The sequence below is a fragment of the Oncorhynchus masou genome, chromosome 19, assembly GCF_036934945.1.
Source record: "Oncorhynchus masou masou isolate Uvic2021 chromosome 19, UVic_Omas_1.1, whole genome shotgun sequence".
Taxonomy (NCBI): Eukaryota; Metazoa; Chordata; class Actinopteri; order Salmoniformes; family Salmonidae; genus Oncorhynchus; species Oncorhynchus masou.
Genome location: NC_088230.1, coordinates 40,894,845 through 40,919,401, shown reverse-complemented (window position 1 = coordinate 40,919,401; position 24,557 = coordinate 40,894,845). Strand labels below are relative to the sequence as shown.

At 42.0% G+C, this 24,557-nt stretch overlaps 2 protein-coding genes across 3 annotated transcripts in view; both read right to left on the bottom strand.

Annotated features, from left to right (window-relative positions):
• phip (pleckstrin homology domain interacting protein) overlaps positions 1-5,900 on the bottom strand; it is a 140,190-nt gene extending 134,290 nt beyond the window's left edge. Inside the window, exons 1-4 of the mRNA XM_064925811.1 lie at positions 5,616-5,900; positions 5,447-5,505; positions 5,332-5,361; positions 5,119-5,178 (exon numbers count right to left, since the gene is read on the bottom strand). Of these exons, the coding sequence (XP_064781883.1) occupies positions 5,119-5,178; positions 5,332-5,361; positions 5,447-5,505; positions 5,616-5,655 (189 nt within the window). The 5' untranslated portion in view covers positions 5,656-5,900. The remainder of the gene's footprint in view (positions 1-5,118; positions 5,179-5,331; positions 5,362-5,446; positions 5,506-5,615) is intronic.
• Positions 5,901-15,194: 9,294 nt separating this feature from the next.
• Positions 15,195-24,557, bottom strand: part of hmgn3 (high mobility group nucleosomal binding domain 3) — a 36,061-nt gene continuing 26,698 nt past the window's right edge. Inside the window, exons 5-6 of one of the 2 annotated variants that reach the window (XM_064925810.1) lie at positions 23,354-23,383; positions 15,195-16,043 (exon numbers count right to left, since the gene is read on the bottom strand). In XM_064925810.1, coding sequence (XP_064781882.1) covers positions 15,999-16,043; positions 23,354-23,383 — 75 coding nt within the window. In that variant the 3' untranslated portion in view covers positions 15,195-15,998. Of the gene's footprint in view, positions 16,044-23,305; positions 23,384-24,557 lie in introns of both variants that reach the window. The other variant, XM_064925809.1, reaches the window with a different exon arrangement.

The window sequence follows — 24,557 nt, the reverse complement described above, 5'->3', positions numbered from 1 at the left end:
TATAGCCCTCACACTGACTCGGTACCAGTGTCCCCTGTATATAGCCCTCACACTGACTCGGTACCAGTGTCCCCTGTATATAGCCCTCACACTGACTCGGTACCAGTGTCCCCTGTAGTGTCCACTGACTGGTACCAGTGTCCCCTGTATATAGCCCTCACACTGACTCGGTACCAGTGTCCCTGTATATAGCCCTCACACTGACTCGGTACCAGTGTCCCCTGTATATAGCCCTCACACTGACTCGGTACCAGTGTCCCCTGACTATATATAGCCCTCACACTGACTCGGTACCAGTGTCCCCACACTGACTATATATAGCCCTCACTGACTCGGTACCAGTGTCCCCTGTACTCGGTACCAGTGTCCCCTGTATATAGCCCTCACACTGACTCGGTACCAGTGTCCTCTGTATATAGCCCTCACACTGACTCTGTACTGGTGTCCTCTGTATATAGACTCGTTATTCTTATTGTGTTACTTTTTATTAGTACTTTTTATTTTAGTCTACTTGGTAAATATTTTCTTAACTCTTCTTGAACTGCATTGTTGGTTAATGGCTTGTAAGTAAGCATGTAAGTAAGCATGTTATGTGACAAAATACAATTTGATTTGATTTAATATCACTATCATCATTATCACTAATAGCACAAACATCATCACCAATATCACTACCATTATTATTATCACTAACATCACTATCATCGTCATTATCACTAGCATCACTATCATCATCATTATCACTAACATCGCTATCTTCATCATTATCACTTACACCATCATTATCGCTAACATCATCGTTATCGCGAATATCAATATATGCATCATTATCATTAACACCGTCATTATCATTATTGCTAACATCATCATTATTATCACTAGCAGCATCATCATCATCATCATCATCATCATCATCATCATCATTATCATCATCATTATCACTAAAATCATCATTATCACTAATCTCACTATCATCATTACTATTACCACTATAGCATCATTATTACTAACATCATTATTGTCACTAATATCACTAACATCAGTAATAGCACTATCATCATTAATATGATAACTGATATCACTATAATCATCATTATCACTAACATCATCATTATCACTAATATCACTAACATCAGTAATAGCACTATCATCATTAATATGATAACTGATATCACTATAATCATCATTATCACTAACATCATCATTATCACTAATATCACTAACATCATTACTATCACTAATATCACTAACATCATTATTGTCATTAATATCACTAACATCAGTAATAGCACTATCATCATTAATATAATCAGTAATATCACTATTATCATCATTATCGCTAACATCATCATTATCACTAATATCACTAACATCAGTAATAGCACTATCATCATTAATATGATCAATAATATCACTATCATCATCATTATAGCTAACATCATCATTATCACTAACATCAGTAACATCATTTTTATCACTATTATCATCATTATCAAAATCATCATCATTATCACTAACATCACTATCATCATCATTATCACCAACAGCAATATCATCATCATTATCACTAACATCGTCATTATCACTAATATCAATATATTCATCATTATCATTAATATTGTCGTTATCATTATCGCTAACATCAACATTATCACTAACATCATTGTTATAATTATCGCTAACATCATCATTATCACTAAAATTATCATTATTGCTGATCTCACTATCATCAGTCCTATTATCACGATTTCATCATTATTACTAACATCATTATTGTCACTAATATCAATAACATCAGTAATAGCACTATCATCATTAATATGATCAGTAATATCATTATCAACATCATTATCACGAACATCATCATTATCACTAATACCACTATCATCATTATTATCACTAATATCAATATTGTCATTATCACTAACATCACTATCATCATCATTATCACTAACAGCACTGTCATCGTCATTATCACTAACATCACTATCATCATAATTATCACTGACATCATCATTATCGCTAACATCATCATTATCACTAACATCATCGTTATCACTCGTATCGATATTATCATCATTATCGTTAACATTGTCATTATCATTATCGCTACCATCATCACTATTATCACTGATATCATCATCATCATCATCATTATTATCACTAATTACACTATCATCATCATTATCACTAACATCATCACTATCGCTAATATCACTATCATTGTCATTATCACTGACATCACTATCATCGTCATAATCGCTAACATCACTATCATCGTCATTATCTCTAACATCACTATCGCCATCATTATCACTAACATCATCATTATCGCTAACATCATCATTATCACTAACATCAATTTATCCATCAATATCATTACCATTGTCACTATCATTATCGCTAACATCAACATTGTCACTAACATCATTATTATCATTATCGCTAACATCATCATTAACATCATCATTATCACTAATCTCACTAACATCATTATTACTAACATCATTATTGTCACTAATATCACTAACATCAGTAATAGCACTATCATCATTAATATGATAACTGATATCACTATAATCATAATTATCACTAACATCATCATTATCACTAATATCACTATCATCATCATTATCACTATCAGCACTATCATCATTATCACTAACATCACTATCATCATAGTATCACTAACATCACTATCATCGTCATTATCGCTAATATCACTACCATCATCATTATCACTAATATCACTATCATTATCATCACTAACATCATCATTATCACTATTATCACTATCAGCATCATTATTATCGCTATCAGCATCATTATCACTAATATCACCATCATTATCACTAACATCATCATCATCATCACTAATAGCACTACCATCATTATTATCACTAACATCACTAAAATCATCACTAATATCACATTTATCATCATTATCATCACTAATAGCACTATCGTCATTATTATTGTTATTATCACTTATATCACTTTCAATATCATTATCACTAACATCACTAACATCATCACTAATATAACCATAATTACTAATATCACTATCATCATCATTATCACTAATATCACTATCATCATCATTATCACTCATATCACTACCATCATCATTATCACAAATATCACTATCATCATTATCACTATCATCATCATTATCGCTAATATCACTATCATCATCATCATTATCACTAATACCACTATCATCATCATCATTATCACCAATACCACTATCATCATCATCATCACTAATATCACTTTCAACAGCATTATCATCATCATTATCACTAATATCACTATCATCATCATTGTTATTATCACTTATATCACTATTATCACTAACATCATCACTAATAATCATTATTATTATCACAAATACCACTATCATCAGCATCACTAATACCACTATCATCAGTATCACTAATACCACTATCATCAGTATCACTAATACCACTATCATCAGTATCACTAATATCACTATCATCAGTATCACTAATATCACTATCATCAGTATTACTGATATCACTATCATCAGTATCACTGATATCACTATCATCAGTATCACTAATACCACTATCATCATCATCACTAATATCACCAAAAGACATCTATTAGAGGGAGAAAACACGGACCATCATAATAATATCACCATAATAATTACCATAATTGTCTTTATTAATATATAAATAATTGTTATTGTTATAAATGTATGATCTGTTCTATGTGTTATAGATCTGTCATTCTCATTAAAAGACAGTCTATGAAGAGGTTGATCTGTTCTATGTGCTCTATTTCTATTATTCCTGTTATTAAGTTAAATTTTTTTGTCTATTATTTTAGGTATTGTACACTAGCTTCAAACAGTTGAAAATACAATATTTTTGGTTATGGAAAATATATTTCACAGCGGTTTAGATGGTACAATGATTCTCTACACTACACTTGCTTGTTTTGTCACATAAACTGAAATTAGGCAAACTATTAGAATTTTAGCAACCAGGAAATGGCGGAGCGATTTCTGCATAGTTCACCTTTAAGAACATGTCGCATCTTAAGATGAAGCAGTGAAGGACTGAGACAGTAGGCCCGGCCAGCCGCATCACAACCCCCGCTCACTGGCGGAGGGAGAAATGGCAGAGCAAGGAGAGGAGAGGAGGAGGGGGGAGTAGACAGACACACTGTCAATATTGTTGTTCTATAAATGTATAGATTTAGTTTTAGTCGAGTCTGCAAAAGATCATGAGGCTACTGTAGGCTACTGATGATGTAAAAAACTAAAATAAAAATAACCATGTCATGGAAAAATGGATTTAAAAAAGATTAAGGTTATGATAATTTGCCAGAAAAAGAAAAGTTTTAAAATATCTAAACACTTGATCTCAAAACACTAAAATATGTATTATATTGACATTGCATGGTGTTATTCATGCAGTGCTGCAATGGCATTATGTAAAATCACCATGTAATTGACCTAATTAGTCGATTAATTAATAAAGCCATAATAATTAGATTTAAGCTCAATATTACCCCATGTCACCCCTCTCTCCCCCTCTCCTTCAGTCCTGAGATAACACACACTCCTCTCTGTCCCCATCCTGCCACTCTCCTTCTGACAAAACTCTCTTTAAAAGGACATTTTTATTTCCCAGTGCTTTCTGATATGACTGTTTATATTCTCCTAAAAGCAGTGTTTTACCTCGTCCCGCTGCTTGTGTGTTTTAGCCACACACACACACACACACACACACACACACCAAGGCTCTCTCTCTACAGCAGGAGCTGGGCGCCTTCATCTCGTGCAAGCTGTGGCGCAGGAGTCCCTCCCCCGCGCGATCCAACGCCACAACACTCATGACGTACCAACATTTCACACACATTTTCACTACTATTTAAATGTTTTGGACATGCCTGTCACCAAACTCTCAACCCAGGGTCCCCGATGGACCAGGACAAGGCTCATTGCCTCCTCTGGGCCGGGTTAGGTTCAGTTTTTCTCGGTACAATCCTTTTGACTTTTTTTTTCCTGATTTAAAAATTGCGGGAAATTCAATTTTTATTTTGCTCTCTCTAAAAAACTTTTTCTCAGTTATAGAGGAGCCTTACCAAATCTTCGTATCTCCCTGGGTGCTCCTTCCCCGTCCAGTCCCGTCGTGTGGGCAGTAGCTGCAGGAAGTGCACAGTTCAGTTCCGATCACAAACACTATCAACTCGTGTATTTGTGTTTTTAAACATTAAATGAGAAATCTGCTTAAAATCAACATGAGAAAGTGCAGAGAGAGCAGCTTGATGCGAGGCGAGCATAGATACACGACTCACCTCCTTCTCCTCCACCTCCCGGATCAACGTCTGGAAATAGATTAAAAACTCAAAATCACACACCGAGACAAACCTGTGAATATAATAAATAATCCTAAAATACCATCGGACCCACCTCCGCTGCGTTCTGGCACGGTCCAGACTGTAGAAAGCGGGCGATTAGGAAGTAGAGTTCTGTAGGGGCGAGAGAGAGGACGGAGCGGGTTAGCTACAGAGGAGGGCGCCGGAGCGACTGGAGAGAATTATAACATCTAAATGTCACATATTCAGCTCGCTCTACTCACCAGAATTCAGCTGGGCGACCAGTTTACTGTCTGAATCCATTTTCGATTTGTTTTTAGGGGGCTGAGGGAGTCTGCCCTATAGCTGTCACTGTTTACCCCGCAGGAAAACACTTCCTCCATTCAGGACCGTACCACCGCTAAACAGCCAGGCCCGGCCACCATACAAACCCCTCCGCGCTTCCGTCAAATAGGCCCTCCGACGGGGCTCAACCCTCCACAACACATCGCATCGATAATACCTCAATAACTGTTGTGAGAGTCACTCGAAGGTTTGTATAAGACATGGGGGGTGATAAAAACACGGTTAAAGTGGTTGTAATAGCGGCGTGCCTCCGCCACCCCTCCTCCCTGTAATAGCGCAAGCCCTCTGCGCAGGAATACCAAGTAGTGCGGGCTGCTGTAGACACGGGACGTGGAAGGGAGGCAGCAGAGACATTGTAGCAGGAGACGAGCGAGGCACAGAAAATGGTTGTTACATTGTAACGACATGACCACTGATTCGATACACTGATATTATTTTACAATGTTCATTTACGGTGTTTTTTGTTTACAAGGTAACCGTTACGCGCAGCTGTTTATGAAGATTATGATCGTATAAACTGCCGTCAGATCAAGTTAGCGAGACGTTTCTTACAAACAGTGCCTTTGGGGAGACCATGATTGTGATTATGGTGCTGCTATAACATTTTCCACGTCGTTTTTGTTAGTTATTTGTTCGTCAGAGCTGTGGGTTATTGGTCGTGTCGTTATTGTGTAACTAACAACGTGTCTGAAACAACACACCCACTCCCGGAGCCGTTGGGTTTCTCCTCCATTTGTCTCGGCTGCATGTGTCGACTCAGCCCCGCTCCCAGCACTAAAATGGGGGAAGGGGTTGAGGAGGGGGATGTACACTAATGAATGAAACCAAAACCTCGTGAGTTACAATCCACGTCGATCATCAACACATACACTTATAGAAACAGACGGTTTAAATGGGTTGTTGTTCTATAGGTTAGGTTGTCTTTAAGCCCGATTTAAAAGTAGTGAGGTTCGTCAAAATGGCTAAATAGTTTTAAAAACAATTCAAATAAATGCACCATGAAGATACTCCAAACTTTTTGAATTTTAAAAATCCATCAGATTTTTACTGAATAATTGCGCATAAACCATTTTACTAGCATGGACAAATACTGAATGAGTTCAGGGATTTGTGTGGGAATGCAGATATTGAATTTATTGTAAAATGTCACCTTTTCTATTCGATTTCACTCATATATATATAGATATGTATATATATATAAAATTACCTGATACCACTAGAAAATGTATGTAGATATATATATATATACATACATTTTCTAGTGGTATCAGGTAATTTTTTATAGTATTCAAATAAAATGATATGTACTTAATTTGCATAAATGCCATGGCTGTATTTGCATATATGAATACATTAACATAGAGAGTGGAATCGACCTACAACCATCCACAAAATGTCTCTGTTTTGGCCTACCTGCACTCACCTGCACTGTCTAGACTTCCTCATTAATTACTGTCGTCACATTCGGTTGCATAATTTAACAAATAGCAGTATAACCTGTGGGGGGGGGGGGGGGGGGTATGAAAGATTCTCAGGAGTCAAATGAAAGAAATCAATCCAGCGAGAGCTGAGTGACGAGGATTTTGCACCCCTCAAACACGGAAAATAGATGTCTAAAAAAATAGACTCTTAGATGGGAATAAAATGAGGTGGAGTAACAGCCTGTATCTCACTGGGTGTTCTGTCGGGTTCTTATCATTCCCGAACTGACCCCACTAGCGTTGTGTGACGCTCTTGTAGTGCCATTATTCAGACTCAAAGCAGCAGCCATGTTAGTAACGCAGCGGTTGGTGTCATTGCACGGTTGCGTTTAGACAGAACTGAAACAGAAACCTATTCAGTCAACTAAAACAAGTACTGTGCTTTACAATTCCCAGTTTATCTGAAATTCAACTTTTACAGTTCGTACAGATTCATTTTTTTCCCAGTGTGCAATAAGAAACCAGGCTTGCGTCATTGGCGACATCACGGGTGGCCTTTCCACTTCTCGTAGATGTACACAAGCTACATAATTAAGCTATCAAGCTATCTGAAACTCCACAAAGCTATACATGACATACATTCACTTTTTTTCTCCAGTTTTTCAGAGAAAACCACAGGTCCGTAATTGGCTAATCAGCCTGACATGTATTTACATTTTACATAAACAACCTGAAACAAAGCACTGGAACGTGTTCACCAGTAGATTAGCCTGTAGGTGCAACTCTAGCAGAACAACCTGAACAGGGCACATACCTGTTCCATGACCATAAGGGCTTGATGCTGGCTTTCACTCTCTGACCTAGATCATTGAGTCTTTAGAGAGACATTCTAATAATTATAGACTACAGGAGTAGTTATATAGTATAGTACAATTATTATTTATAATCAATCTATTTTTAAATGGTCATTGTGTAATTCTCCAATAATAGTATAACTCTCCAATAAAAGGATAGAGGGATGGGGGGGGGGGTAAGGGGATAGAAGGGGTAAGAGGATTTCTTTTTAAAGAGAATGGAGGGGGTTTGAGGATAGAGGGATGGAGAGTGTTAGGGGATAGAGGGGGCAAGAGGATGGAGGGTGTAAGAGGACAGAGAAATGGAGGGGGTAAGAGGATAGAGGGATGGAGGGGGCAAGAGGATGGAGGGGGTAAGAGGACAGAGGAATGGAGAGGGTTAGGGGATAGAGGGATGGAGGGGGTAAGAGGACAGAGGGATGGAGGGGGTAAGAGGACAGAGGGATGGAGACGGTTAGGGGATAGAGGGATGGAGGGGGTAAGAGGACAGAGGGATGGAGGGGGTAAGAGGACAGAGGGATGGAGGGGGTAAGAGGACAGAGGGATGGAGAGGGTTAGGGGATAGAGGGGGCAAGAGGATGGAGGGGGTAAGAGGACAGAGGGATGGAGGGGGTAAGAGGACAGAGGAATGGAGGGGGTAAGAGGATAGAGGGATGGAGGGGGCAAGAGGATGGAGGGGGTAAGAGGACAGAGGAATGGAGAGGGTTAGGGGATAGAGGGATGGAGTGGGTAAGAGGACAGGGGGATGGAGGGGGTAAGAGGACAGAGGGATGGAGACGGTTAGGGGATAGAGGGATGGAGGGGGTAAGAGGACAGAGGAATGGAGAGGATTAGGGGATAGAGGGATGGAGGGGGTAAGAGGACAGAGGGATGGAGGGGGTAAGAGGACAGAGGAATGGAGAGGATTAGGGGATAGAGGGATGGAGGGGGTAAAAGGACAGAGGGATGGAGGGGGTAAGAGGACAGAGGGATGGGGGGGGTAAGAGGACAGAGGGATGGAGGGGGTAAGAGGACAGAGGGATGGAGGGGGTAAGAGGACAGGGGGATGGAGGGGGTAAGAGGATAGAGGGATGGAGGGGGTAAGAGGACAGAGGGATGGAGGGGGTAAGAGGACAGAGGGATGGAGGGGGTAAGAGGACAGAGGGATGGAGGGGTAATAGGATAGAGGGATGGATAGAATGTATAGGGATAAATAGGGAGAGAATTGGTGAGAGGAATTGATGCTCACCTACCAAGTTAGTTAACTTCACTACCATCATATTGACATGAAGTCACTAACTATAACATGCAGTTAGTTAGATCTGTGTGTTTCATTGGGGTTCATCCAGTTCGACCCGTCACCCTGACCTCTAACCTCTGCCAGGAGCTGTGTTAACGTGTCTCGACCACCTGGTGGCAGCCTCATTCTGTCCTCCTGACCTCTCAGCACCAGACTTCACAATGGTTACAGATCAACCAATCAGACACCAGGGGCAGATCTCTGGGCTTTGGGACTGTGCCAAGCCTGTGGGAGAGTTGAATAGTACTTTTACAGATAATTCACAAACACCAATTCTCTGCTCTCTAGTATGGAAGGGTGTGTTGATACATTCTTCAGTCCTGCACCCAATAAATGGTGGTAGAATCCTTTAAAGGCGAGTGGAGACTGACTTACAGATCACCTTGCATCAGAAATCACTACTCAATATTATTTGTAGATCAGCATCACGGTTTTGATGCTCTCGAACACTGACATTTTCTCTGCTGATAGATCTACCACTGGTGATGTCATCAGTGAAGTCATCACTAGATACTGGTAATGATGTCACCAGTGAAGTCTTCACTAGATATTGGTAATGATGTCACCTGTGAAGTCATCACTAGATACTAGTTATGATGTCAACAGTGAAGTCATCACTAGATATTGGTAATGATGTCATCACTAGATACTGGTAATGATGTCACCTGGGAAGTCATCACTAGATACTAGTTATGATGTCAACAGTGAAGTCATCACTAGATATTGGTAATGATGTCATCACTAGATATTGGTAATGATGTCACCAGTGAAGTCATCACTAGATATTGGTAATGATGTCATCACTAGATACTGGTAATGATGTCACCTGGGAAGTCATCACTAGATACTAGCAATGATGTCACCTGTGAAGTCATCACTAGATACTAGTAATGATGTCACCAGTGAAGTCATCACTAGATATTGGTAATGATGTCACAAGGGAAGTCATCACTAGTTACAGGTAATGATGTCACCAGTGAAGTCATCGCTAGATACTAGTAATGATGTCATCACTAGATATTGGTAATGATGTCACCAGTGATGTCATCACTAGATATTGGTAATGATGTCACCAGTGAAGTCATCACTAGATACTGGTAATGATGTCACCTGTGAAGTCATCAGTAGATACTAATAATGATGTCACCAGTGAAGTCATCACTAGATACTGGTAATGATGTCACCCGTGAAGTCATCACTAGATACTGGTAATGATGTCATCACTAGATACTGGTAATGATTTCATCACTAGATATGGGTAATGATGTCACCTGTGAAGTCATCACGAGATACTGGTAATGATGTCGCCCGTGAAGTCATCACTAGCTACTGGTAATGATGTCATCACTAGATACTGGTAATGATGTCATCAGTAGATACTGGTAATGATGTCATCACTAGATACGGGTAATGATGTCATCACTAGATACGGGTAATGATGTCACCAGTGAAGTCATCATTAGATTCTGGTAATGATGTCATCACTAGATTCTGGTAATAACATCACCAGTGAAGTCATCACCAGATGTTCACCCTGTATATAGCCTCCACATTGACTCTGTACTGGTACCCCCTGTATATAGCCTCCACATTGACTCTGTACCCCCTGTATATAGCCTCCACATTGACTCTGTACCGGTTCACACTGTATATAGCCTCCACATTGACTCTGTACCGTAACACCCTGTATATAGCCTCCACATTGACTCTGTACCGGTACCCCCTGTATATAGCCTCCACATTGACCCAGTACCGGTACCCTCAGTATATAGCCTCCACATTGACCCAGTACCGGTACCCTCAGTATATAGCCTCCACATTGACCCAGTACCGGTACCCTCAGTATATAGCCTCCACATTGACCCAGTACCGGTACCCTAAGTATATAGCCTCGTAATTGTTATTTTATTGTGTAACTTTTTATTACATTTTTTACTTTATTTTATTTAGTAAATATTTTCTTAACTCTTTATCTTGAACTGCATTGTTGGTTAAGGGCTTGCTTGTAAGTAAACATTTCACAGTAAGGTTGTATTCTGCTCAAATCAGTTTTGATTTTAATGATGTCACCAATGAAGTGATCACTAGATACTGGTAATGATGTCATCACTAGATACTGGTAATGATGTCATCACTAGATACTGGTAATGATGTCATCACGAGATACTGGTAATGATGTCATCACTATATACTGGTCATGATGTCATCACTAGATACTGGTCATGATGTCACCAGTGACGTCATCACTAGATACTGGTGGCAGGGTCTACAGTCAATCACGGATTACAAAAAGAAAAACAGCCCGTCGCAGACCAGGATGTCTTGCTCCCAGACAGACTAAATAACTTCTTTGCTCTCTTTGAGGACAATACAGTGCCACTGACACTACCCCTCTACCAAAACCTGCGGCCTCTCGTTCACTGCAGCCAACGTGTAATTTAAACGTGTTATCCCTCGCAAGGCTGCAGGCCCAGACGGCATCCCCAGCTGCGTCCTCAGAGCATGCGCAGACCAGCTGGCTGGACATATTCAATCAATCCTTATCTCAGCCTGCTGTCCCCACTTGCTTCAAGAGGGCCACCATTGTTCCTGTTCACAAGAATGCTAAGGTAACTGAGATAAACGACTACTGCCCCGTAGCACTCACTTCCGTCATCATGAAGTGCTTTGCGAGACTAGTCAGGGACCATATCACCTCCACCCTACCTGACACCCTAGACCCACTCCAATTTGCTTACCGCCCCCATAGGTCAACAGACGACGCAATTGCAACCACACTGCCCTAACCCATCTGGACAAGAGGAGACCTATGTGAGAATGCTGTTCATTGACTACAACTCAGCGTTCAACACCATAGTACCCTCTAAACTCGTCATCAAGCTCGAGACCCTGGGTCTCAACCCCGCCCTGTGCAACTGGGTACTGGACTTTGACGGGCCACCCCCAGGTGGTGAGGGTAGGTAACAACATCTCCACCCCGCTGATCCTCAACACTTGGGCCCCACAAGGGTGCGTTCTGAGCCCTCTCCTGTACTCCCTGTTCACCCACGACTGCGTGGCCACGCACGCCTCCAACTCAATCATCAAGTTGCAGACGACACTACAGTGGTAGGCTTAATTACCAACAACGACGAGACGGCCTACAGGGAGGAGGTGAGGGCCCTCGGAGTGTGGTGTCAGGAAAATAACCTTACACTCAACTTTACAAAACAAAGGAGATGATTGTGGACTTCAGGAAACAGCAGAGGGAGCACCCCCCTATCCACATCAATGGAACAGTAGTGGAGAGGGTAGTAAGCTTTAAGTTCCTCGGCATACACATCACGGACAAACTGGAATGGTCCACCCACACAGACAGCGTCGTGAAGAAGGCGCAGCAGCAGTTCTTCAACCTCAGGAGGCTGAAGAAATTCGCTTTGTCACCAAAAGCACTCACAAACTTCTACAGATGCACAATCGAGAGCATCCTGTCGGGATGTATCACCGCCTGGTACGGCAACTGCTCCGCCCACAAACATAAGGCTCTCCAGAGGGTAGTGAGGTCTCACAACGCATCACCGGAGGCAAACTACCTGCCCTCCAGGACACCTACAGCACCTGATGTCACAGGAAGGCCATAAAGATCATCAAGGACAACACCCAAGCCACTGCCTGTTCACCTATCATCCAGAAGGCGAGGTCAGTACAGGTGCATCAAAGCTGGGACCTAAGAGACTGAAAAACAGCTTCTATCAAGGCCATCAGACTGTTAAACAACCACCACTAACAAATCAAATCAAATTTTATTTGTCACATACACATGGTTAGCAGATGTTAATGCGAGTGTAGCGAAATGCTTGTGCTTCCAGTTCCGACAATGCAGTAATAACCAACAAGTAATCTAACTAACAATTCCAAAACTAATATCTTTTACACAGTGTAAGGGGATAAAGAATATGTACATAAAGATATGAATGAGTGATGGTGCAGAGCAGCATAGGCAAGATACAGTAGATGGTATCGAGTACAGTATATACATATGAGATGAGTATGTAAACAAAGTGTCATAGTTAAAGTGACTAGTGATACATGTATTACATAAGGATGCTTTGATGATCTTTATGGCCTTCCTGTAACATCGGGTGGTGTAGGTGTCCTGGAGGGCAGGTAGTTTGCCCCCGGTGATACGTTGTGCAGACCTCACTACCCTCTGGAGAGCCTTACGGTTGTGGGCGGAGCAGTTGCCGTACAAGGCGGTGATACATCCCGACAGGATGCTCTGGATTGTGCATCTGTAGAAGTTTGTGAGTGCTTTTGGTGACAAAGCGAATTTCTTCAGCCTCCTGAGGTTGAAGAGGCGCTGCTGCGCCTTCTTCACGATGCTGTCTGTGTGAGTGGACCATTCCAGTTTGTCCGTGATGTGTATGCTGAGGAACTTAAAGCTTACTACCCTCTCCACTGCTGTTCCATCGATGTGGATAGGGGGGTGTTCCCTCTGCTGTTTCCTGAAGTCCACAATCATCTCCTTAGTTTTGTTGACGTTGAGTGTGAGGTTATTGTCCTGACCCCACACTCCGAGGGCCCTCACCTCCTCCCTGTAGGCCGTCTCGTCGTTGTTGGTAATCAAGCCTACCACTGTTGTGTCGTCTGCAAACTTGATGATTGAGTTGGAGGCGTGCATTGCCGCGCAGTCGTGGGTGAACAGGGAGTACAGGAGAGGGCTCAGAACGCACCCTTGTGGGGCCCCAGTGTTGAATATCAGTGGGGTGGAGATGATGTTGCCTACCCTCACCACCTGGGGGCGGCCCGTCAGGAAGTCCAGTACCCAGTTGCACAGGGCGGGGTCGAGACCCAGGGTCTCGAGCTTGATGACGAGCTTGGAGGGTACTATGGTGTTGAATGCCGAGCTGTAGTTGATGAACAGCATTCTCACATAGGTATTCCTCTTGTCCAGATGGGTTAGAGCAGTGTGCAGTGTGGTTGAGATTGCGTCGTCTGTGGACCTATTTGGGCGGTAAGCAAATTGGAGTGGGTCTAGGGTGTCAGGTAGGGTGGAGGTGATATGGTCCTTGACTAGTCTCTCAAAGCACTTCATGACGACGGAAGTGAGTGCTACGGGCAGTAGTCGTTTAGCTCAGTTACCTTAGCTTTCTTGGGAACAGGAACAATGGTGGCCCTCTTGAAGCAACTAATAATAACTGGTGTAACTGTAATAATAACTGTTATAACTGTGAATAGACGTGATAATAACTGTTATAACTAATAATAACTGTTATAACTGTGAATAGACGTGATAATAACTGTTATAACTAATAATAACTGGTATAACTGTAATAACTGTTATAACTGAATAGACGTGATAATAACTGTTATAACTAATAATAACTGGTATAACTGTGAATAACTGATAACTAATAATAACTGTTATAACTGATAACAGTTCATGCGAGTGTAGCATTTCGCTACACTCGCATTAACATCGGCTAACCATGTGTATGTGACAAATAAAATTTGATTTAATAACTGGTATAACCGTAATAACTGTTATAACCTTAATAATAACTGTAGAATGTTATGACAAGGTTATACACAGTTATATCAGAGTTCTGAACCTTTTCTCAGTGCTCTAGAGCTGCTTCTACTGGGAAATATTTCCACATCCACAGCCTATCATTGGCCCAAGGCTCTGAGTGACACCTGGGCTGGCCAATGAGGGAGCCTCTCTAGACTTGGCTGCCCCGCCTCTCTGTGAAATGCTTATCTTTCATTTCCTGACACAGCAGTTGTATTGAACATGGCCACTTGCCACCCCCCCCTTGACCTCTCTCTCACACACACACACACACACACACACACACACACACACGCCTGAGCTTTCCACAGCATAAATACAGGTGAAGAGGGTATTGTATGGGTAGAGATAGTGACTAGATATACTCGAGAGTAAAACACACAGTACTCACAAAATGTCAACTCTGTTTTTATTTCAAAATAATGTTTTCCCACAGGCAGGGTGGAACCCAGAGAGGTTCTAGAAGCCTCAGAGTTCTAGAACAGAAGCGCCACTTGTTATTGCTATGCTGCTCTGACAGACAACCAGGGTGGAACCCAGAGGTTCTGGAAGCCAGAGTTCTAGAACAGTCTGCTCTGACAGACAACCAGGGTGGAACCCAGAGGTTCTGGAAGCCAGAGTTCTAGAACAGTTCACTGACAGACAACCACAGACTCACAAATTACAACACAGGAGTGCTGGCGATTCTGAAAACTTCTAAATCTGTTTAAAAAGCTGCAAATATTCACCATGGCAACATGGTCAGGGTCAAAGGTCACTTGTTATATCATAGGAGCCTAGTCTGACCCTTGGGTCTCTGATGTCAGAGGTGGAAGGTCCACTTAATTTACAGCGATGTCATCACAAAAGAGCCATCACGGTCAGGAGGACATGACATTGTTTAGAGAGGAACTGAGAGGCATCACCATGGTGACCCCATGAGGCTCCTCCCACTGCCAGAGGAAGAATACTTGCAGCCATTTTATAAAAACATGTCACTTCATTCTGTCTTCCAGGAAGGAAAGGAAAGAAAAGGAGAGGAGAGGGAGAGACAACTGTAAGGAGTGTGGAAGTGGGTTGCTGCTGGTTATCTTTGCTAGTATCACAGGACAAACAAAAAAAGAAAATCAGCATTTTACAAAATCCTGGAAAAAAAATAATCCTCCGTTTCCATGGTACTGGTTTGGGAGGAGTCAGAGAAAGACCCCCCCACTTCCTCATTCCTTCTCCTTGACCGACTCCGCCTCCACAGCCTCAGTCTCCTGCAGACAGAAACAAATATACCACAATGTCATACGTGATGTCATAAAAGGGACCAGGAAGTACCCGTGGGAGGTACGATGTTTCCATCCATGGTTCCATGGTCAAGGAGAAGATGACGAGCTAGCTGGGAGTTAGTAGTATCACCAGCAGTCCACACCACTGTTCTCCAAACAGACAGACACACAGTGACGTGTTAGAGGCTGCCGAGGGGAAGACAGCTCATAATAATTGCAGGAATGGAGTAAATGGAATGCAATTATGAATGATACCGTTCCACTAATTCCGCTCCAGGCATTACCACGAGCCCGTCCTCCCCAATTATGGTGGCACCAGCCTCCTGTTCTGTACATACTGATGGGGGAAACACACACATTTCATACTGCAGTCACAACCACACAATGTTAGTGTACACAACCACATCAAGGTTTACGCTAAGGTTTAAAGTGCTCCAACACTTAGTTTACAGCACACACACACTGGTTAAAGTCACCCACAGAGGTTAAATCCCCCCCACAATTATTGATAGATATCACACACACACACAGCACCAGTCAAAAGTTTGGACAAACCTACTCAAAGGTTTTTCTCTAGTTTTAATATTTTCTACATTGTAGAATACTAGTGAAGACATCAAAACTATGAAATAACACATATGGAATCATGTAGTAACCAAAAAAGTTAATAAATCAAAATGTATTTTATATTTAAGATTATTCAACGTAGCCACCCTTTGCCTTGATAGCTTTGCACGCTCTTGGCGTTCTCTCAACCAGCTTCATGAGGTAGTCACCACACAGGCGTGCCTTGTAAAAAAAGTTAATTTGTGGAATTTCTTTCTTTCTTAATGCGTTTGAGCCAATCATTTGTGTTGTGAAAAGGTAGAGGTAGTATGCAGAAGATATCCCTATTTGGTAAAAGACCAAGTCCATATTACGCCAAGAACAGCTCAAAAAAAATTTTTTACCTTAAATTTTACTAGGCAAGTTAGTTAAGAACAAATTCTTATTTTCAATGACGGCTTAGGAACAGTGGGTTAACTGCCTGTTCAGGGGCAGAACGACAGATTTGTACCTTGTCAGCTCGGGGATTTGAACTTGCAGCCTTTGGGTTACTAGTCCAACGCTCTAACCACTAGGCTACCCTGCCGCCCCAAATGAGCAAAGAGAAACAACAGTCCATCTTTACTTTAAGACATGAATGTCAGTCAATACGGAACATTAAGAAAGAAGTTTATTCAAGTGCAGTCGCAAAAACCATCAAGCGCTATGTTGAAACTGACTCTCATGAGGACCACCACAGGAAAGGAAGACCCAGAGTTACCTCTGCTGCAGAGGATATGTTCATTAGAGTTACCAGCCCCAGAAATTACAGCCCAAATAAATGCTTCTGAGTTCAAGTAACAGACACATCTCAACATCAACTGTTCAGAGGAGACTGTGTGAATCAGGCCTTTATGGTTGAATTGCTGCAAATAAACCACTAATGAAGGACACCAATAAAAAGAAGAGACTTGCTTGAGCCTAGAAACACGAGCAATGTACATTAGACCGGTGGAAATCTGTCCTTTGCTCTGATGAGTCCAAATGTGAGACTTGTTCCAACCGTTGTGATTTTGTGAGATGCAGAGTATGTGAACGGATGATCTCTGCATGTGTGGTTCCCACAGTGAAGCATGGAGGAGGTGGTGTAATGGTGTGCTTTGCTGGGGACACTGATTTATTTAGAATTCAAGGCACACTTAACCAGCATGGCTACTACAGCAATACGCCATCCCATCTGGTTTGCGCTTAGTGGGACTATCATTTGTTTTTCAACAGGACAATGACCCAACACACCTCGAGGCGTTGTAAAGGATATTTGACCAAGAAGGTGAGTGATTGAGTGCCGCATCAGATGACCTGACGTCCACAATCACCTGACCTCAACCCAATTGAGATAGTTAGGGTTGAGTTGGACCGCAGAGTAAAGGAAAAGCAGCCAACAACTGCTCAGCATATGTGGAAACTCCTGTTGGAAAACCCTTCCACGTGAAGCTGGTTGAGAGAATGCCAATAGTGTTTCAAGCTGTCATCAAGGCAAAGGGTGGCTATTTGAATAATTTTTTCTATATATATATATATTTTATTTCACCTTTATTTAAACAGGTAGGCTAGTTGAGAACAAATCTAAAATACATTTAGATTTATTTAACACTTTTTTTGGTTTCTACATGATTCCATACATGTTATTTCATAGTTGTGATGTCTTCACTATTATTATACAATGTAGAAAATGGTTTTCAATTAAAAAAAAAAACTGGAATGAGTAGGTGTCCAAACTTTTGACTGGTACTGTATATGTGTATGTGTGTATGTGTGTATGTGTGTATGTGTGTATGTATGTATATATATATATATATATATATATATATATATATATATATATATATATTGTAGATGTTTTATTTTTGAAGGAAATCAGTCCGGCTTTAAACGTACTCTTGTACGATTTAATAGTAGAATGCACAAGGTACCATTTCTAAATCGGTTAGTGCATCATCAGTTCCTCTTGTCAGTCATTACAGACCTTAGAGAGATATGATTATAACTTGAAATGTCCAGATCAACTCACATATCAGCTAACGCTTTTTTGTTTTGTTTTTTAGCCCGTAGATAGTCATTTTTAGTCACTCATATCACATGAACACACAGACATGGCAAAATGTATAGAACTGCAAGAAGATTAGCTTTAAAACTGCAACATGTTCTTTGCACCTCATGACAAAATGTCTAGAACTGCAGGATTGTTCTTCTTTAGCTCCACCAACAAGAGAGGTGTGAACAGTTAGCGTCATGAATAATGCTTGTGCCTACAGAAATAAACGTGGCACGCTTGCAGGGGGTCACGGGATGTTCCCCAATGCTGGAAGCCCCGAGTGGAAGCCTGGGAACCCCCGATTCAGCAGTCACTTTCCTTTGTTCAAGGGCACATTAACATGTTTTTCAGATTATCAGCTCGGGGATTCAAACTAATGACCTTTCAGGTACTGGCTCAACGCTCTTAACTGCTAGGCTACCTGCCGCCCGATAGATTATACAGTGGAGCAAAAAAGTATTTAGTCAGCCACCAATTGTGCAAGTTCTCCCACTTAAAAAGGTGAGGCCTGTAATTTTCATCATAGGTACACTTCAACTATGTCAGACAAAATGAGAAAAAAAAAATCCAGAAAATCACATTGTAGGATTTTTAATTAATTTATTTGCAAATTATGGTGGAAAGTAAGTATTTGGTCAATAACAAAAGTTGTGATGTTTTGGGGCTGTTGCTGGGCAACACAGATTTCAACTCCCTACAAAGATTTTCTATGAGGTTGAGATCTGGAGACTGGCTAGGCCACTCCGGGACCTTGAAATGCTTCTTACGAAGCCACTCCTTCGTTGCCCGGGCGGTGTGTTTGGGATCATTGTCATGCTGAAAGACCCAGCCACGGTTTCATCTTCAATGCCCTTGCTGATGGAAGGAGGTTTTCACTCAAAATCTCATGATACATGGCCCCATTCATTCTTTCCTTTACACGGATCAGTAGTCCTGGTCCCTTTGCAGAAAAACAGCCCCAAAGCATGATGTTTCCACCCCCATGCTTCACAGTAGGTATGGTGTTCTTTGGATGCAACTCAGCATTCTTTGTCCTCCAAACACGACGAGTTGAGTTTTTACAAAAAGTACTATTTTGGTTTCATCTGACCATATGACATTCTCCCAATCTTCTTCTGGATCATCCAAATGCACTCTAGCAAACTTCAGACAGGCCTGGGCATGTACTGGCTTAAGCAGGGGGACACGTCTGGCACTGCAGGATTTGAGTCCCTGGCGGCGTAGTGATGGTACTGATGGTAGGCTTGTTACTTTGGTCCCAGCTCTCTGCAGGTCATTCACTAGGTCCCCCCGTGTGGTTCTGGGATTTTTGCTCACCGTTCTTGTGATCTTTTTGACCCCACGGGGTGAGATCTTGCGTGGAGCCCCAGATCGAGGGAGATTATCAGTGGTCTTGTATGTCTTCCATTTCCTAATAATTGCTCCCACAGTTGATTTCTTCAAACCAAGCTGCTTACCTATTGCAGATTCAGTCTTCCCAGCCTGGTGCAGGTCTACAATTTTGTTTCTGGTGTCCTTTGACAGCTCTTTGGTCTTGGCCATAGTGGAGTTTGGAGTGTGACTGTTTGAGGTTGTGGACAGGTGTCTTTTATACTGATAACAAGTTCAAACAAGTGCCATTAATACAGGTAACGAATGGAGGACAGAGGAGCCTCTTAAATAAAAAGTTGCAGGTCTGCGAGAGCCAGAAATCTTGCTTGTTTGTAGGTGACCAAATACTTATTTTCCACCATCATTTGCAAATAAATTCATTTAAAAAATCCTACAATGTGATTTTCTGGATTTTTTTTCTCATTTTGTCTGTCATAGTTGAAGTGTACATATGATGAAAATTACAGGCCTCTCATCTTTTTAAGTGGGTGAACTTGCACAATTGGTGGCTGACTAAATACTTTTTTGCCCCACTGTATCACACAGAACTGCGTCCCAAATTGCACTCTCTTCTCTACATAGTGAACTACTTTGACCAGAGCCCCATGGCCCCAGGTCATAAGTTGTGCACTATGTCGGGCTCGAGGGATTGTTGAAAGTTGGGACAATCCTTGTCCAGCAGGCAAACTTCATGTCTATACAGATGGCTAACTATGGAAGTTCCTTTGGTCTCCAGGGCAATTCAGAAAGCAGATTGAGGACCTTAATAGTGATGAATGCGTTCTTTATGACAGTGTTTTTCTTTCTTTCCGCTTGTATTTATATTTTGATATATTTTCTGTCATTTATGTACTTCAGGGCTCTTCTGTAAGAGACCTTGGTCTCAGTATGACTCCCCGATAACATAAAAAGGTTAAATAAATAAATAAAAATGTCATTTAATAAAGCATTTTTCAAGAAATATTTTCAATATTATTAATTCATGTCAGCTCTGTGCTCGGAAATGTCCTTGTCCAGGGGAAAGAATCACACTCCCCCAAAAAGTGTTTCAAATTCTAAAAAGTGTCTCATGTAGTTTATTGCCACATTTCAATTTAAATAATATTTCTCTCTAAACTGTGATTGGCCAACATATCGTGCAACAAGGCAACACATGGTCCTGCAAGTCCTCTACTTTCATAGATTTAAACAATATACAACCAGAACCTGTCAATTCCATTTCCCTTAAAGATTAAGATAACTCATATTCTATGGTTCAAATATGTTCATTTTAAAATGAGTTTTTTTGAGTCATATGCAACTGAGAAAAAACTAAATTGCTACTAAGTATACCTATTGAATAAAGTAGAAAATTATGGAATGTCAACTCTGTAAAAAGAAAGAAAATAAAAAAGTCAGATTTATGTCTAACGTCAACGTCGTCAGATTTATGTCTAACGTGTGCTGAAAGGTCTGAGAGCGGTTACGTTTTTATTGGGGATTTGCAAATAAATAATATTCAATATTTTACAAAATGTTTGTATTTAAACTTATTTTTTAGAAGCAAAAATATGTCTGTTTTAAGTACCTGTTGTTAATGTCGTCAGTGGCTTGTCAACTCAGTCACTGATGACTAACGCTGTCAAGATATTTTTTTAAACTAACATTGACAGAAAAAAACCTATTTGAATCACTGTTCTGCAACACATGCTTACACTATTGAAGTATTTGCTGAGCGGTTTATGTTCGCTTTATACATGTTGTGTTCTGAACCTAGAAAAACAAACTGCTAATGAAATTAACCGCCAGGGTATTACATAGCGCTCTAAAACAAGTTTGGAGATTTGTATTATATTGAAAATCTAATGACAGAACTAAACAAATCAGGGCCTCCCAGGTGGCACGGCATCATGGTGTTGGACTACAGACCCGGATTCAATCCCAGGCTGTGTCACAACCGTTCGTGACTGGGAGTCCCATTGGGCGGTGCACCATCGGCCCAGCATCGTCCGGGTTAAGTGGGGGGCTTTACTTGGCTCATCGTGCTTGTGACGTAAAAGTCTGTCACTGGCAGTATTTGGTACTTTAAAGCATGCACACATTCATCACTCCTCCCTGCTCCGTTATAAGATACGTTAACAAGGTGGGTCGATAGGTAACTTCTGTCTTAGTACATACATTTCACACTTGTCAGTATTCATTTGTAATAGAAGTAATATGTATTACACTTATCTATGTTGTGGATGAGCGCGTTGTTTGCTTGTTTGTTCTGTTCCCCTCTCTCTCTCGCTCTGTAGCTTCCGGGTATGCTGGATAAGGACCCGAGCTAAGGGAATTGGGCTGACTTTGTAGTGCCTGTCCCGAATGGTTCATTCATGTAAATGAGCATATTGAAAGACAATGCCAGTAGTGATGTAATGTTGGAAATGTTATATTGGGATATTGTTTCATAAAAAACATGTTGCAATGTATATCCTTTAGTATGTTTAGTTAATGGAAAATGTAGGTTTGTATAGGTAATTGCTTAATTAATTAATTAGTGTTAATTGTTCTGAGGGGAGGGGCTAGCCTTACAAAAGGAGCCTCTTTCAGTTCATGGAGAGGTATTTTTGGATTGAGCTGTGAATGGGGCAGCATTGTTTTTAGCTGTCCCCTAAGGTATATGTTTGATGGCAGTACTGTTGTTTTTGTTCAGGAATCACTATGTTAATAAACACCCTGAAGCACAGAAGAACTTTTGCGGCTCCACAATCTTTTTATTTTGATAGAGGTTAGGTTTTCCAGTATAGCCTTCTGGCCATCTCTGTGGCAGTGCTCTAGCGACTCCATGTGGTGGGCCGGGTGCCTGCAGGCTGACAGAGGTTGTCAGTTGAATGGTGTGTCCTCCGACACATTAGTGCAGCTGTCTTCTGGGTTAAGCGGGCGGGTGTTATTTGTGATTTAAAAAAAAGTGGAGATTGTCTCGTCTTTCAAGAATTCCTGAGGGAATAGGGTTCCATTTGGAGACTAACTGTTTAAATCACTCTGTCAAGATCCCACAGCACACCATCTGTCTGTCATACCGTTGACTCTGACTGTCTCACTCTGGCCTCTGACAGACATGGAGTAGGGAGCAAGACTTCTGTAGTAGGTCACACTGACACTGGAGCGAGACACACATATCTGTGTGTGTGAGACAGATATTGAGACAGGGAGAACATTGAAGGAATACATGTTAGATTATTATAATCCCACCACCAGCCCCCCTCCTCTCCTCTGGAGGTGTGGCCTAGCGTACCTCCTCAGTCATAGCCTGTCCGTTCTGGGAGGGGCCATCCTCCTTCACCTTAGCGCCACCTTTCTTTTCCTTCATGTCCTTTGGGCAGAGAAAACCAATCAGAACACAGCACAGACACATTCAGCCAATCAGAACACAGAAGAGAGACAGCCAGCCAATCAGAACACAGAAACAGAGTCGACTGATCCCAACAGAGGACAAAGACGACCAATAAAAACACAGGACTGAGAGTACCTTTGAGAACATTCAAATGGACTCAAGGTACATGAGACTTTCAAACAAACATCATGCATTTGTGGATACACACTCCAATGCAGTGTGTGGGGCGAGGGGGGGGGGTTGATGCATTTGTGGATACACACTCCAATTCAGTGTGTGGGGCGGGGGGGGGGGGGTTGATGCATTTGTGGATACACACTCCAATGCAGTGTGTGTGTGGGGGGGGGGTTGATGCATTTGTGGATACACACTCCAATGCAGTGTGTGTGTGTGTGGGGGGGGGGGGTTGATGCATTTGTGGATACACACTCCAATGCAGTGTGTGTGGGGGGGGTTGATGCATTTGTGGATACACACTCCAATGCAGTGGGGGGGGGGGGATGCATTTGTGGATACACACTCCAATGCAGTGTGTGGGGGGGGGGGTTGATGCATTTGTGGATACACGCTCCAATGCAGTGTGTGGGGGGGGGTTGATGCGTTTGTGGATACACGCTCCAATGCAGTGTGTGGGGGGGGGGGGTTGATGCGTTTGTGGATACACGCTCCAATGCAGTGTGTGGGGGGGGGTTGATGCGTTTGTGGATACACGCTCCAATGCAGTGTGTGTGGGGGGGGGTTGATGCGTTTGTGGATACACGCTCCAATGCAGTGTGTGGGGGGGGGGGGGGGGTTGATGCGTTTGTGGATACACACTCCAATGCAGTGTGTGGGTGGGGGGGGGGGGGGTGATGCATTTGTGGATACACACTCCAATGCAGTGTGTGGGGCGGGGGGGTTGATGCGTTTGTGGATACACACTTCAATTCAGAGTGGGGGCGGTGTGTGGGGGGGGGGGGTTGATGCGTTTGTGGATACACGCTCCAATGCAGTGTGTGGGGGGGGGGGGGGGTTGATGCATTTGTGGATACACACTCCAATGCAGTGTGTGGGGGGGGGGGGGGGGGGTTGATGCATTTGTGGATACACGCTCCAATGCAGTGTGTGGGGCGGGGGGGTTTGATGCATCTGTGGATACAAACTCCAATGCAGT